This window comes from Pristiophorus japonicus, chromosome 8 (genome assembly GCF_044704955.1).
Source record: "Pristiophorus japonicus isolate sPriJap1 chromosome 8, sPriJap1.hap1, whole genome shotgun sequence".
NCBI classification, from domain to species: Eukaryota; Metazoa; Chordata; class Chondrichthyes; family Pristiophoridae; genus Pristiophorus; species Pristiophorus japonicus.
Genome location: NC_091984.1, coordinates 52,900,891 through 52,914,243, shown reverse-complemented (window position 1 = coordinate 52,914,243; position 13,353 = coordinate 52,900,891). Strand labels below are relative to the sequence as shown.

Sequence of the window (13,353 nt, the reverse complement as noted above, 5' to 3'; positions counted from 1 at the left end):
ATGCACTCCCATGTTCCGCCACCAGGGAGCGCATCCCCTGAAGTCCCAAGGGACCCCAGCATCCCTTGGGAGCACTTTATATAAGCCGGCCCCTAAGGCCTGTTCCTCACTCTGGAGTGTCTTAATAAAGACTGAGGTTACTGTTACTTTAATCTCCCTGTGTGCAGTCTCAACTGTGTTTGAAACACAATAGAAGGCTTTGATCGTCGGAGGTGGTCGGAAGGCTGGAGGGGGGATTGGAAGGCTGGGGATGGTCAAAGGGAGTTGGAGGGGGCCGGAAGGCTGGAGGGGGGGATTGGAAGGCTTTGATCATCGGAGGTGGTAGGAAGGCTGGAGGTTGGAGTCGTTCGGAAGGCAGGATGGGCACTCAGGACCATGGATCAGAGAGTGTAGGTGAAGGATCGGAGGAGGGGAGGCGTCACAGACCGGAGGGGGAGTTGTGGTCCGCTGGACGGGGGTTGGAAGGCCGGAAGGGAGATTGGGGAGCTGAGGATCGGAGGCTGGGGGGGGGGGGGGCGGGGTCACAGACCGGTGGGGGAGTTGGGGTCCGGGGACGTGGGTTGGAAAGCCGGGAGGGGGATCTGAGGCTTGACGGGGGAATCGGAGGCTGTGGAGGGAGGGGGTGTAAGCGGAAAGCCGTGGGGGTGGGGGAGGTTCGGAGAGCGGAGGCCTTGTGGGCGGCTGTCGGAGGCCTTGGGACAGAGGTTGCTGGGAGATTGGAAGGGTGGGAGGAGTGTCCGATCATGAGGGGTTGGCAAGGCAGGGATATTGGATCCAGCAGGTAAGTGGAAAGGCACTTAGCTCCTGGATCCAGCAGTCCTCACCTTCCTTTAGCTGGCGGCTTCTTTGAGGCCTGGGAAACCCGACCAACCAGAGTAAATTTCAAATTGAGTTTGAAAATGAGGCCAGGGGGCACCAGAGACCAGAGCGGGTGTCAGGGTCCAGGGATCGGAGGCCGGACGGGGGAATCGGAGGCTGCGGAGTGAGGGGGGGCCAGCGGAAAGCCGAAGCGGGGGACAAGCCAGAGTAAATTTAAAATTGAGTTTCAAAATCAGAGGCCTCATTGTAATATTTAAAGTGCCAATCCGCCTCCTGGGAGCGGGTTGGCTGCCCACCCCTCTGTACTGCCTCCGTTAAAACTGGAAGTCGGCGGGTTGGGGTCGGGATTCAGATTTTTAACACTAGCCTATCACCCGAGCCCAAACCAGCTGCTTTTTGGGGTTATAATTCCCCCCCCCCAAGAAGAGTTGAATTTGAAGAAGGGCAGACTAAAAGCCCTACAAGTATAGTGATACCCTTCCCAACCCCACAGATATTATGCATTAGTTCGATACAATACCATTAGTTTTCCGGAATCATTGCAGTGTGTTTTGCCAAAATCCTGACTTTGTGCCTTTCTCTCCTGTACGGTGGAGCAGTTACATCTCATGACTTACGAATCATCAACCTCTCTCTCACTTTGTTCAAACCAGGTTGCAGCGGTAACAATGTATTAACTGTATGCCAGCCAATCCCCTCCCAACAAGAATTCAAATTTATTCACCATTCCAGTATTTTTATTACACTGCAACAATTTTTGACTCCACAAAGTTAATTAGAACAATTAGACCTCTCACTTTGGTGCAGGAGGGAATAATCTTCTCAAGTTAGTGTTTAGTACATTGCTGTGATGATGTAGTGGGATCCTTAACCCTGCATCCGTTCAGTGATTGTTGGAATCAATGACATGTTTAAAATACAGTTTCCAATGCCAGAGAGTTTGGCTGCTAAATAGTGACTGGTTTGAGGAAAGAAGTACAGAAGTACTTGTCCAAACAAAGAAAAGAAAAATAGAACTGGGGAGTCAGCTTTTCATTGAGCTGAATTTTTAAAAATTCATTCCACTGACAACCCAGCAGATACAGGAAAAAGAGAGCGAGAGAGAAAGCCTTCCCGATTTCTTCTTTCAGCCGTCTGTAAATGAGAGGATAGCACTTAATAGTCTCAAATGGCTGCCTTAAAGGGAATTCAGTTAACAAAATGTCAGAGGGAAATGCACTTCCATTCACTTTATGACACATGATCCTGCACGCGTAGGGAAACAATATTTACAATGTGCTAGCAATTTCAATTCATTTTGGAGATGTACGACGAAGATTAATTTGTGGGATAGAAATTGCAAGGGAAAGATGTCTAATGCTTCTCTCTAAAAAGGAGCTGTCTCGAAGTCAGAGGTGTTGGAGCCACCAGGCTTGCAAAGATTAATTGCCTTGCTGCCATTAAACCTAAAATTAGCTGGTGGGGGAACATCATGTAAAAGGTTGAAAAGCCATGAATTATTATTTTTAAGCTCTTACCTTTTGAAGATACTTTTCCCTCTTGCAAATGTCACTTGTGCTGAGCTAGCTGGTGGTGTAAAAGTTATGTTTTTTAATCATGCTGCGCAAATTATTTTTTTGATTAATTTTTCCTCGCTTTTATCGTTTCTCAGTCTCTCAGCACAACTGCTGACCTGCACACCAACCATTCTTCCAGCACTGAAGGAAGTAAAGGAGGGAGAGGACAGGTGAATGAGTTGCAGGGGCCCCTTGATTTTGTGCTTCCTTTAGAGCTCAGTGTGGCAAAAATTTATCAAATTGAGTATTCTAGTAACACACTGCAAAAGGCATTGTCCTTTACTGTCACATGGTGCTGTATCATTACGAGTTCTTTCATCAAAATGCTTTTAGTATTCTCTTTCCTTTCACATGGCCTAAACACTATAATGGATGATTCTGCTGATGACTTTTGACTTTTGAATAAAATTGCATTAAAAAAATTTTCAAATTAAAAAAAAAATCCTCCCCCCTCTCCCCTCCCCCAAATTGCCGACTGATATTGGGGTCCAGCCAACCTCCAGTAGCTAATGCGAGTGGCTATTCATCATATCAGAGCCTAGATTGCAGTGAGTGTTAACAGTCTATTCAACTGTGGGGTACACGACTGTTCAGCCCAATCCTGTCCTCCTTCAATATCCCGCATTTGCAGTTTCCAGCAGGGCCACTGGATATAGTACAGCACAGAAGGAGGCCATTCGGCCCATAGAGTCTGCGCCAGCTCTTTTGCAGAGTAATCCAGTTAGTCCCATGCCCCCACTCTTTCCCCATATCCCTGCAATTTTTTATCCTTTGTGTATTTATCCAATTCCCTTCTGAAGGCTACTATTGAATCTATATCCACCGCTCTGTCAGGCAGTGCATTCCAAATCCTAACCAATCGTTGTGTAAAATAGTTTTTCCTCATGTCGCCTCTGATTTTACTGCCCATCACCTTAATTCTGTGGCCTCTGGTTATCGACCCTTCAGTCATTGCAAATAATTTCTCCTTATTTACTCTAACTAAAACATCTCTATCAAATCTTCTCTTAGCCTTCTCTCCAAGGAGAACAACCCCAGCTTCTCCAATCCATCCATGTAACTGAAACCCCTCTTCCCAGGAACCATCCTAGTAAATCTCTTCTGAACCCTCTCTAAAACCTTGACGTCCTTCCTAAAGTGTGTTTCCCAGAATTGGATACAATACTCCAGATGGGTCCGAACTAGTGTTTTATAATAGGTTTAGCGTAACTTCCTGCTTTTTGTACTCTATGTCTCTATTTATAAAGCCTAGTATCCCATATGCTTTATGAACTGCATAAAAGATTTGTGCACACGACCCCAGGTCTCTCTGTTCTCACACCCCCTTTAAAATTGTACCATTTAACATGTATTGTCTCTCTTCATTCTTCCTACCAAAATGTATTGCCTCACAATTTTCTGCATTTAATTTCATCTGCTTTGTGTCCGTCCATTCCACCAGCCTGTCTATGTCTTCTTGAAGTCTATTACTATCTTCCTCACTGTTTAATACACTTTCAATCGACCAAGAATCAGTACCCTGGCTGATTGTGGCACACATTTCACATGTACAGTCTGAATTTTAGTGCAGTGTCTGCAGTTGTAAATCAGTGTTGCTCCAGTGTAATTATGCAGATGAGGCAGGAGGGGTCTTTCCCAGCCTCCTGCCTCAGTTTCCTCTTTGCTTGACCATTGGGTAACAAGCGAAGAGTACCTGCAGAAGCCTGGCAGTAGGCCTTTCGCTTCGAACCTCTGAGGTAAGTGGTGACTGGTGAGTTTTTTTTAATTCCCGCCCATGATAATTTTCAGGTCCCTCCAGCAGCAGTAGCCAGAAGGTCCTGATGCGAGCAGCCAGGACTATGTCCAGCTCATGCAAATGGCCCGTGTCAGGAAAATTGTGGGAAGTTCACTCAAAAGCACAGTGCGTGTCTGGTTCACTGAATCTACTGTGCACCCAGTGGTGGCCTGCAGAGGAAAACTGCCCCTAATTTTCCCACAAGAAATGAGGGGAAATCCCCATTTTTTTTTGCCACAATCTTCCACTACATAAGTGATTCACATAGTGGGTATATCTGCCGCTTAGTTCATGACAGGCCTGCACTTTCACCTTAGCTATATGTCATAAATATTCAGGTCTGCTTATTTGAGGCTGAGTCAGCTTTTCCTAGTTTTGCAGGTTGGCATATGTGAGGTGCAAACTTGTCTGTAGTTTTTATAGAGGGCTTTCACTACCACTATGGATGCTGGGATAGCTGCACTTCCATATCATTCTCTCCAGCTTGAGAAAACAAGAGAGATGTTAGGACTTACAGACACAGTCCTTACTGGCATAAATTCACAATTCCAAGACAAGGAAGGCAGCAGATTATAATGTTGGTAGTCTTGAAGATATTGTTAAATTGGGTCCATGCATGCTCCCATGCATATAGAGAGTTCTGTTTTACAAAATAATGGCTCGGAATTTGCAGTCAGTGTAGTAACAGTCAGTGAATCGCGTTCGCTGTTATTACCCCTTTGAAACTGACCGCAACTTCAGGATTTAGCGCATCCTAACACGGAACTCCTGAAGTTATGGTCAGTCATTCACTACTCCGACACTGGCTGTGGTGTGCAACCCCCTCCGTCCCCCCATAGCCGGCAATCAGTGTAATCGGGGATATCAGTGAAACTGATGAAAACTTCGGGGCCGATACTGCCCGAAACAGGGCGCACCTATTAGTTTATAAGGGTTCCATCCGCCCCAATGCATAGGGTGGACAATCCGGAAAAATTCAGGTCCTTGTTGGGTTTTTTTTGGAGCGGGACGGAAGTGGTGTCATCATCAGGGCGGAAGTGCGGGCGGGTCGGAGTGGCCGTCGCTCCGAGTCATCAGTGTGCCGTGATGATGTCAGCGCGACGGGACGTGCCGCGTGGCGCTAACGCATCACAACATCTTTCCCCTTCAGTTAAAGGGGAGGGCCGCTGTGAACTCTGCAGCCACTTTAGTGGCAAACACTGGGCCACCAGGGAGGGTTTAGGCCGGGCCAGCGGCCCGGTACCCAAGAGGACATGCGGGGCTGCCTGTTGGCGGCCCGGCCGAACCCATGACTACCATTGTTGGGCCAACCTGGCAGTTGGCCGACAATTAAAATAAAAAGACGGCTGTGGTAGTGCGCCCTCCCCTCCCCAGCCACAAGAAGTTTGCCGCCAGAAAAAGTTGTCAGTGGTACTGACCGGCGGGGCAATTCCGGACGGGGAAATTTCCCGCAGGGTGCCCGACGGGGTGGGAAAACGGACGGAGCGGAGACAATCTCTGGTGGGAAAATCCACCAGGGCAATTTTTAAAATGTGGGCCCCTCCACGCTGACCCAGTGGTGATTCCTTACCGACCTGTGGCCGCCTCAAAGAGGGAAAGGGGCAATTCTGACCTCTTTGGCTTTCCTGCAGTAATATCGCTGTTAAATACCCCATTCAATGTTCGGTCTTGTTGGATCAGATGTAACTGGGATTTTAACAGCGTATTGACGGCTAAACAAACATTATGACCCTGAAAAACTAATTTAAATTTTGTGGAGTGTCAAATTTCTCCATTTTAATAAAAAAATTAAAATGTTTAAGAAACTTAAAAAGTGTATATTTTTTAAAAGATTGTTCATCTTTATTTCAGGTTTCCCTTTTCCCCATGTGAGAGCCCCAATCTTTGTTTTGCCGACTAACATTTTTAAAGAGTTAGAATCAAAGGAGCTTACTCACTTCCGAGTTTGCTGTAGGTGGGAACTCTGCGTTGTGATTGGCTGCTCCGACAGCTTGTTGATGTCCCAGCAGCTTGCGCTACGAAATTCCCACTAAACTCAACTGCATGTCGAGAAAGCAGAACTTCTCGCCACAGAGATTGTGGGATCTTTGTGGGAAGCTTTCTTCGGGGCCAATGAGCGAGCGAGCGCCTTTGCTTCACCACTGACTGCAAATTACGGGCCCGTATTTTTGGTTGCTCCCCTCAGCAGACAAACTGGGAAAAGCGAAATAGAAGGCCTCCTAATTCATGTCACAGAAAGGTTAAGTAATCCAGCACTTTTTCCCCTTAGTCTTTACTGTTACTGTTCAAAAAGCTTCAGGATCACTATATTAGGAGGGTGCAATGTTGGTTAGCTAATGATAATTTAAGATAAAATATTTTGATAGTATTCCTGGACTTTCCTTCAAATCATTTAAATTTAGATGGTTACTATTAAATGTGAACTTCCAGCAACTCAAGGTTGCACTTCTGGTGGCTGCATCTGTCTGAACTTCAAAAATCATTCAATTCGGAAAGTGTACTGATTCCCATTCCGTGGTTTCCAGCAGTATGCAACCACGACACTTTTTGTAATGGCTTAGCTCATAACCATTTATTGTATAGCCAAATGTGAAATCTCCTGCCACCACAGCACCAAACTGTTCGAATAAAGATCGCAAAATATTGTCATAAATTTCGCATTGGCAGAATTATTTCTTAGTATCAAGGGCTTTAATTGGCTTTGATGACGCTTCTTCTGAGACTTCTAATAAAAGTTTATAATAATAAAGTTACAACATATCTCATTAAATTTAAGGTGGTTGAAAGTCGCATTGATTTCCCTTTAAATTCAACTCTTATTGAGGTAGAATTTGGCCAGTACAGATTTCTGGCGCACTCACCAGAGGTCCGCCTGGAAGTGCTCCAAAAATCTTCGGGCCAAGTTTGGCCGCTCCCCAGCCTCTCCTCGATGGTGGCGTAGTGTTGCCACTGGATTCGGGGGCGGAACAGGACCTCTGCACATGCGCACTAGAGTGTGCACGCATGCACAGTAGCTCCTCACCCCCAGAATCTGTGAGAATGTGCTGCAGGCTGTGTGGGAGGGGCCGAAGCGCGCCGCCCCTATCCCTGGCCGAATGGTCTCCCTCATCGGCAGCCTGCAGCCTTCCCGGGCCTTGTTTTGGTAGAACTTCTATTTTTTATTTATTATTGATTGATTGATTGCTTATTACTTTGGTCTTGGTGCTTTTAGGTGCAGGGTTCCTTCTATTTTTTATTTGTTAATTAATTGCTTATTACTTTTTGTGCTTTGTTTAGTGCTTTGTTAGTCTTGGTGCTAGGTGCAGGTCCTCTCAGCTTCCTTGTATTTTTTATTTGTTATTGAATGCTTATTTATGTGCTTTGTTTAGTGCTTGGTGCTTCAGAATGTACTTACCTGCGCTGATTTCTTAACTCTCCGCAAGGGTTTTCTGTGCGGGCCACAAGTGGCCACATACACTGGCCTAAGTTAGTTTGGAGCAACTATTAACTGTCCAAACTGGCTTAAATGGCCAAAACAGGCATAGGTGGCTGGTAACAACCCCTTTTGGAAAAAAAAACTAAACTAAACTAAAAAAAATCCTAATTAACTCACTTACACTGGCGCAAATTAAATGCAGAATGGGGTTTTTTAAGACACTTAAAAAAAAAAAGCGGAGCAACTCCTGGCCAAATTTGGGCCTTTTATCACAGAGTATGGGCTAGAAATTCGGTTCTCAGCGATAACTGTATTTTTTTGCCAAAATTACCGTTATCGCAACACTATTGCTATGAGGCCGTAAATTCAAGGTTTAATTTGCGCAGCGGTAAAAATCGGCGTTGCACGAGAATTCGCGACTCAAACCGCGATTCTTGCCAACTTTAATCCGAGGCCGAAACCGCTGTGAGTTGGGCCTTGGGAGGGCGGAAAAACACCTAAAAGTAAATTGGAAAAAACCAACAAAAAAAATTCACCAAACGTATACAAGAGACTTATCGAGTGAATCGCTGCAAAAGAATTAAATAATTAAAATTTTAACTTACCTTTTTTGCAGGTCTTCATACTTACCGCTGCTCCAAGGGCTGCAATGCAGCTTTTTCCCTGTCCGTCTTTTTCGTGCAAAATATGGATGCACACAGAGCCAAATTTTAGGTGAAAGCGATATTTCAATTCTTGCACGGCGGCGCTCCTCTCCAGCAGTATTTGAAAAGCGCCACCGCAAAACGTCAACGAATTTTCCGCCGACCGGGTTTTCGCCAAAAAAGATGAAATTGCATCAAAAACCCGGTCGCAAAATCGCCAAATTTCTAGCCCAAATAATTTAAATAAAATCAAAATCTTTTTCCCCCTCTTGTATGTAGGCTTTTCCTTCATTTGGGTGTCAATCTTTTCATAGCACACTGCTAATGCCTTACGCATTATCCAGCAGGAAGTGTGATTTATGGGGAGAAGTAGTCACAAGCTGCCGGATGGAAATGGTTGCTGTTGTCCAACGCTCTACACAGCTGAGAAATGAAGGTCACCCAATGTGAGGCTCGCAAGTTCAAGCGACAGGCAGCACCTGGGACTTAAACATGTGACCCAGTTGGGAGCGAAACTACCAACAGTCTATTTATTATGTATGTCAGTCATTTATGAACAAACTACACTCTGTGCCCATCACTACATTACAACAGTGACTACACTGCAAAAGTACTTCATTGGCTGTAAAGCGCTTTGAGATGTCTGTTGGTCGTGAAAGCTGCTAGATAAATCCAAGTCTTTAAAATACTTGATTCTCCAGTGTCAGATTGAGCTATATGTGCCTGATGAACAGCTGATATTGGACATGATAGAAAAGGTTTAAGCTGGTTCAAATTGTCTTCCGGTGATACTTATGATATTTTGCAGTCTGTATCACTATGATAGGTTGATAAGTTTTTAAAAGTGATTCAGTATTAGTATTTTACCACTAGATGTCCCCAGCATATTTAATAAATATGACATTTTATTCACCAGGCATGTGCTAAAGACATAGGTTGCATACATTTGTGCTATTTCTCCACTACATCACCCATCAGCCGCATTCTCATCTAGCTGAGTACCACAACTGGCAACTCCAACTGTTGGCCCTCATGAAAAATGGAATGTGCTTTACAGTGTTGGATGATTGATAGTGTCTCATTTCTGGATTGTAGTTCAAAATAATAATATTTATTAAAAAAATAAAATGCTGAAATTGTACCAACTGGCATGCGTCCCTTTTTGATCATCACCAAATAATCGATTATTCACCCAGGCAACCCGTGACTGTTTGGCATTAAAAGATCTATTATTTGTGACACTCCTATAATACACTACAGCCGCAGGAGGACAGTATTATTTGGTATCCGTGGCTCTGCACTTTCACTTACGCATGCAAGGGAGTGTTTGGAAGTGAGCAGCTCCACAGTATTTAAGAATAGTTTATTAAGCTGAACTGCAGCCGTATGTAGAAGAGGGCTTGAGATTGACATGTTTGGGATTAGTTCGGCCCTACATTTTTCAGAGGTCGTCTCCATGGATCTCAGAGGCTGCAAAATAAATGGGCCTTGCTTTAGCAGCTGGCCAAAAGTATGAAACCAATACATAACATTTAATTCCACTGTCTGCATAGGGAGAACACCGATTATTCAGTTATTTGATTAATACAGGAATGAGCTTCTACTTGACTAAAACTATTGTGGTCTATTAATCATTTGACCCTATTTTGAATAAAAGGTTTTGGAAGGGAAAGAAAGAATAATTTACATTACAAAAATACTGTCTCGGTACATCCTGGACATCAGACCAACCCTAGGACTAGAGAAGAAGGAAATGTTAAATCAGTGGTTAAAGAAGTCGCACTGTCAAGACTTCTCTTATAAATTAAACATTTACAAAGGATTATGATTACCCTTAGCATACTTTTCTCCCTGTTTGTTTCTGCTGATTAAAATATATACATACATTTTTGTTTAATTGGTGAAAGTTGATGACATCATTGGGGAGAGGGGAATTGACAAAGAGCAGCTATTGGGAATGACCACTGCACAAGAATTAACTAACACGCGCTGTAGATTGATATGTTTGGTGAAGTATCCTGGGTCATTGAATGAATCTCTAATGTCAGTAATTCAGCTCTTTCACACTGTCAGCCATAGACCCTCCCCTCCACCAGCTCCCCTTATGATGTCATCAGTTAAAACAATAAATAGTCGCTAAATCCGCAGCAAAAACAACTAATCAATGCTAATTGCAGTCCTTACTAATAGTTTTTTTTAAAGTAGATTGTGGGTGTGTTACTCTTTAAATACTAGATACAAAGTTGCGCCATTCCTGTATTTATTTAAAGGATTAATGAGAATGATGAGTTATTGAAAGTATACAACCCATGTGCCCAGAGGACATGTGTGAGTTACTGGCTCTCTGGCATCACAATGGTTTTATGTGAATGATTGGGAGCAGAATGACAAGCATGATTCTAACACTCGCTGCTATGTTATGAGGAGAGACTGACAGAATCTGACTTGTTCTCATTGAAAAAAAGATATGGCATGATTCAGGTCTTTAAAATGCCGCAAGGTATGGATAACGTGGATGTAAGCAGGTTATTTAACTTAAAATTTGATTGTAGCACTGGAGCACACAAGTACAAAATTGACAAGCCTCAAGCAAGACTAGAGATTAGAAGAAATTGTTTTTTCCCATAAAGTTGTAGCTATGCAGAACAGATTTCTATCAAAAGTAGTTAATGTTATGTTGATTAAATCCTTTAAAAAGACCAGGACAAAATATCTGGTTATGAAAGGGATTGAGGTTTGCAGGAATAAGTATAGGCTCGGATAATAAAAATTCCAAGGAGTACTATGGGACAAGATTTCTTGGGACCAAAGGAACAGGTCAGAACTGAAGAATGTTAGATGGATATCCTGGAGTTTTTGCTCAACAGCCTTTGGGCTCAAGAAGAGATTATACTGAATTTTATTTTCATGGAAATGTTCAGAGTGGTTATTTGCCTCTCTCAGCAGATTGAATAACTTAGGGAGAGTGCATGACTGTACAAGTTATTTGCAGCCCATTGGAAAGAGTGGGCTTAATGGAGCATATGGGATTTTCTCATTTTGTATTTGCATCTCACTTTTAATATGATTCTCACCCTAAGTGCTTTATTGATAAATAATAGACTGCCACTGGAATATTATTACTTTGTATATGTTAATATATTGTTGCATGCAGCTAATTGTAACTCCAAGTAGATGCATATTTGTTTCTGGTCTAATTCTAGCACAAGCCAAAGTTTTCAATGTGACAATGCTATTTCTCAATTGCTCTTATTAACCAGAATGCTGACCCATTTCAATGTACAGTGTAACAGTTATCCATGTTCTGAGTGCCCGTCACATTGAATATTGCCTTTTTAGCTTAATTTCAACAGAGGCAAGTTAGAAATACAACATTCATACCTCAGTCTTTTCTAGAGAAACAGTAATTTATCTCAGTTCAGTTGAAGTATAGATGATAAAACTAATTAAGATATGAAGGTTATGAAGCACTTTGTAACTTCAATGCATTATGTTACTGAGTAGTAGAATTCTGTTTACAACTGAGATTTCCCCAAATGTTGAGTTCCAAATTTCAACCATACTGATTTGGAGAGGTGCTGATCAGAAGGGAAGCTGCATGATAGCATGAGAATAAAGAAAAACTATCAAAAAACAAAGACTCAGAGAGACAAAAGTACGAAAGCTGTAAAAACTAGAAACAGACAAAAGTACAAATACTTAAATTCTGCAAATATACTGCAGCTATCAATCTCATAGACAGATAGCTGAAGTGCGAGTACCAGGCAAGCAGTTTATACTGCTTGGCTAGAATTCCCAATTCTCCTGCCCAAGAGAGCTGTATGCATGTGTGGTTACCAACATAAGCAGAGCTCCTCTCCCAACAATTAACATTTAAATGTTTAGAGAGCACAGGAAGCAATCTTCCCTGCTCTACAAACTTTCAAATTAACTCCAAATAGATTTATAGAGTGCCCAGATGGTTCAGTCAACTTCCTGATCACTTTTTGAAACCAGTTTGACACCACACTTGAGTTGCATTCCAATTCAGCCTCTTGGGCATCCCCGGTTTTAATCACTCCACCATTGGCGGCTGTGCCTTCAGCTGCATGGGCCCTAAGCTCTGGAATTCCCTCCCTGAACATTTTCACCTCTCTACCACTCTCCTTTCAGACGCTCCTTAAAACCTACATCTCATCTGTCCTAATATCTCCTTATGTGGCTAGGTGTCAAATTTTATTTGATAACGCTCCTGTGAAGTGTCTTGGGACGTTTTACTACGTTAAAGGTGCTATATAAATGCAAGTTGTTGTTGTTGTTGTTGTTACACTCCATGTAGTGTCAAGCCAAAGAGATTGAAGACTACCTTCAGGGAGTTTCGCATTGCTTCTCACTGGATTTGGCTCATGCTGTGACTCCCAAGGTGTACATTACAACTTTCGCATCACTGCACAGCAGAAACTGCTTTATAGCAATGTTAACCTAATAAGAGAAGGTGGGTAGAAAGGGGGAAAAAAAACTATTTATGTAGGATTAGAGGTTAAGCTAATGTAAAGAATAGCAAAACATGTATGGTACCATGGCATCAAAACTGATCACCTGAGCATATTTATAATGGTTGGGGTTGTATTGTTTTTTTTTCATGAAACTGCTAAGAAATGTTTGAGTTTCTGTGATAAGAAAAGAAGAATGACTGCACAGAAGTGTGGGCACGATGCTGAGGAGGAGAAGCAGGTGCCCAGCATAATAATTTGAGTTGATGAGAAGAGCTTGTGCTCTGGGACATTGCCAGGATCCTTCAGATTTGGTTGCACTGGTGTCTGTGCTCTTTTAATGATATGAATCATAATCATATTTTGACAATATTAATATTTTCCAATGTCTTACATGAATTTTTGCATATTCAATAAGTACTGAATGTTGTATTGCGACTGATATTTTTTTGATGGATGTTTTTTTTCTCTCTCTCTACAGTCTGTTCTGCTATCAGCACCAATTAAAAGGGAAGGGGAGTCTCCGACAGCGTCGCCTCTCTCTGCAGATGACACTCATCATTCGGACAGATACCAGGTGGGAAAGGGGGAAGAACGGCATCCATTGACTGTTGTAAGAACCCAGGTGCAAAGTGATTCTTATGCGTACCCGAACAATGTTCCAACTATTTTT

At 43.0% G+C, this 13,353-nt stretch overlaps 1 protein-coding gene across 8 annotated transcripts in view; it reads left to right on the top strand.

The window, feature by feature from the left end:
* The window catches only part of rnf220a (ring finger protein 220a), a 511,280-nt gene that overhangs the window by 318,760 nt on the left and 179,167 nt on the right, over window positions 1-13,353 (top strand). For all 8 annotated transcript variants that reach the window (XM_070886783.1, XM_070886789.1, XM_070886786.1 and 5 more), the window contains exon 5: window positions 13,162-13,257. In XM_070886783.1, coding sequence (XP_070742884.1) covers window positions 13,162-13,257 — 96 coding nt within the window. The remainder of the gene's footprint in view (window positions 1-13,161; window positions 13,258-13,353) is intronic.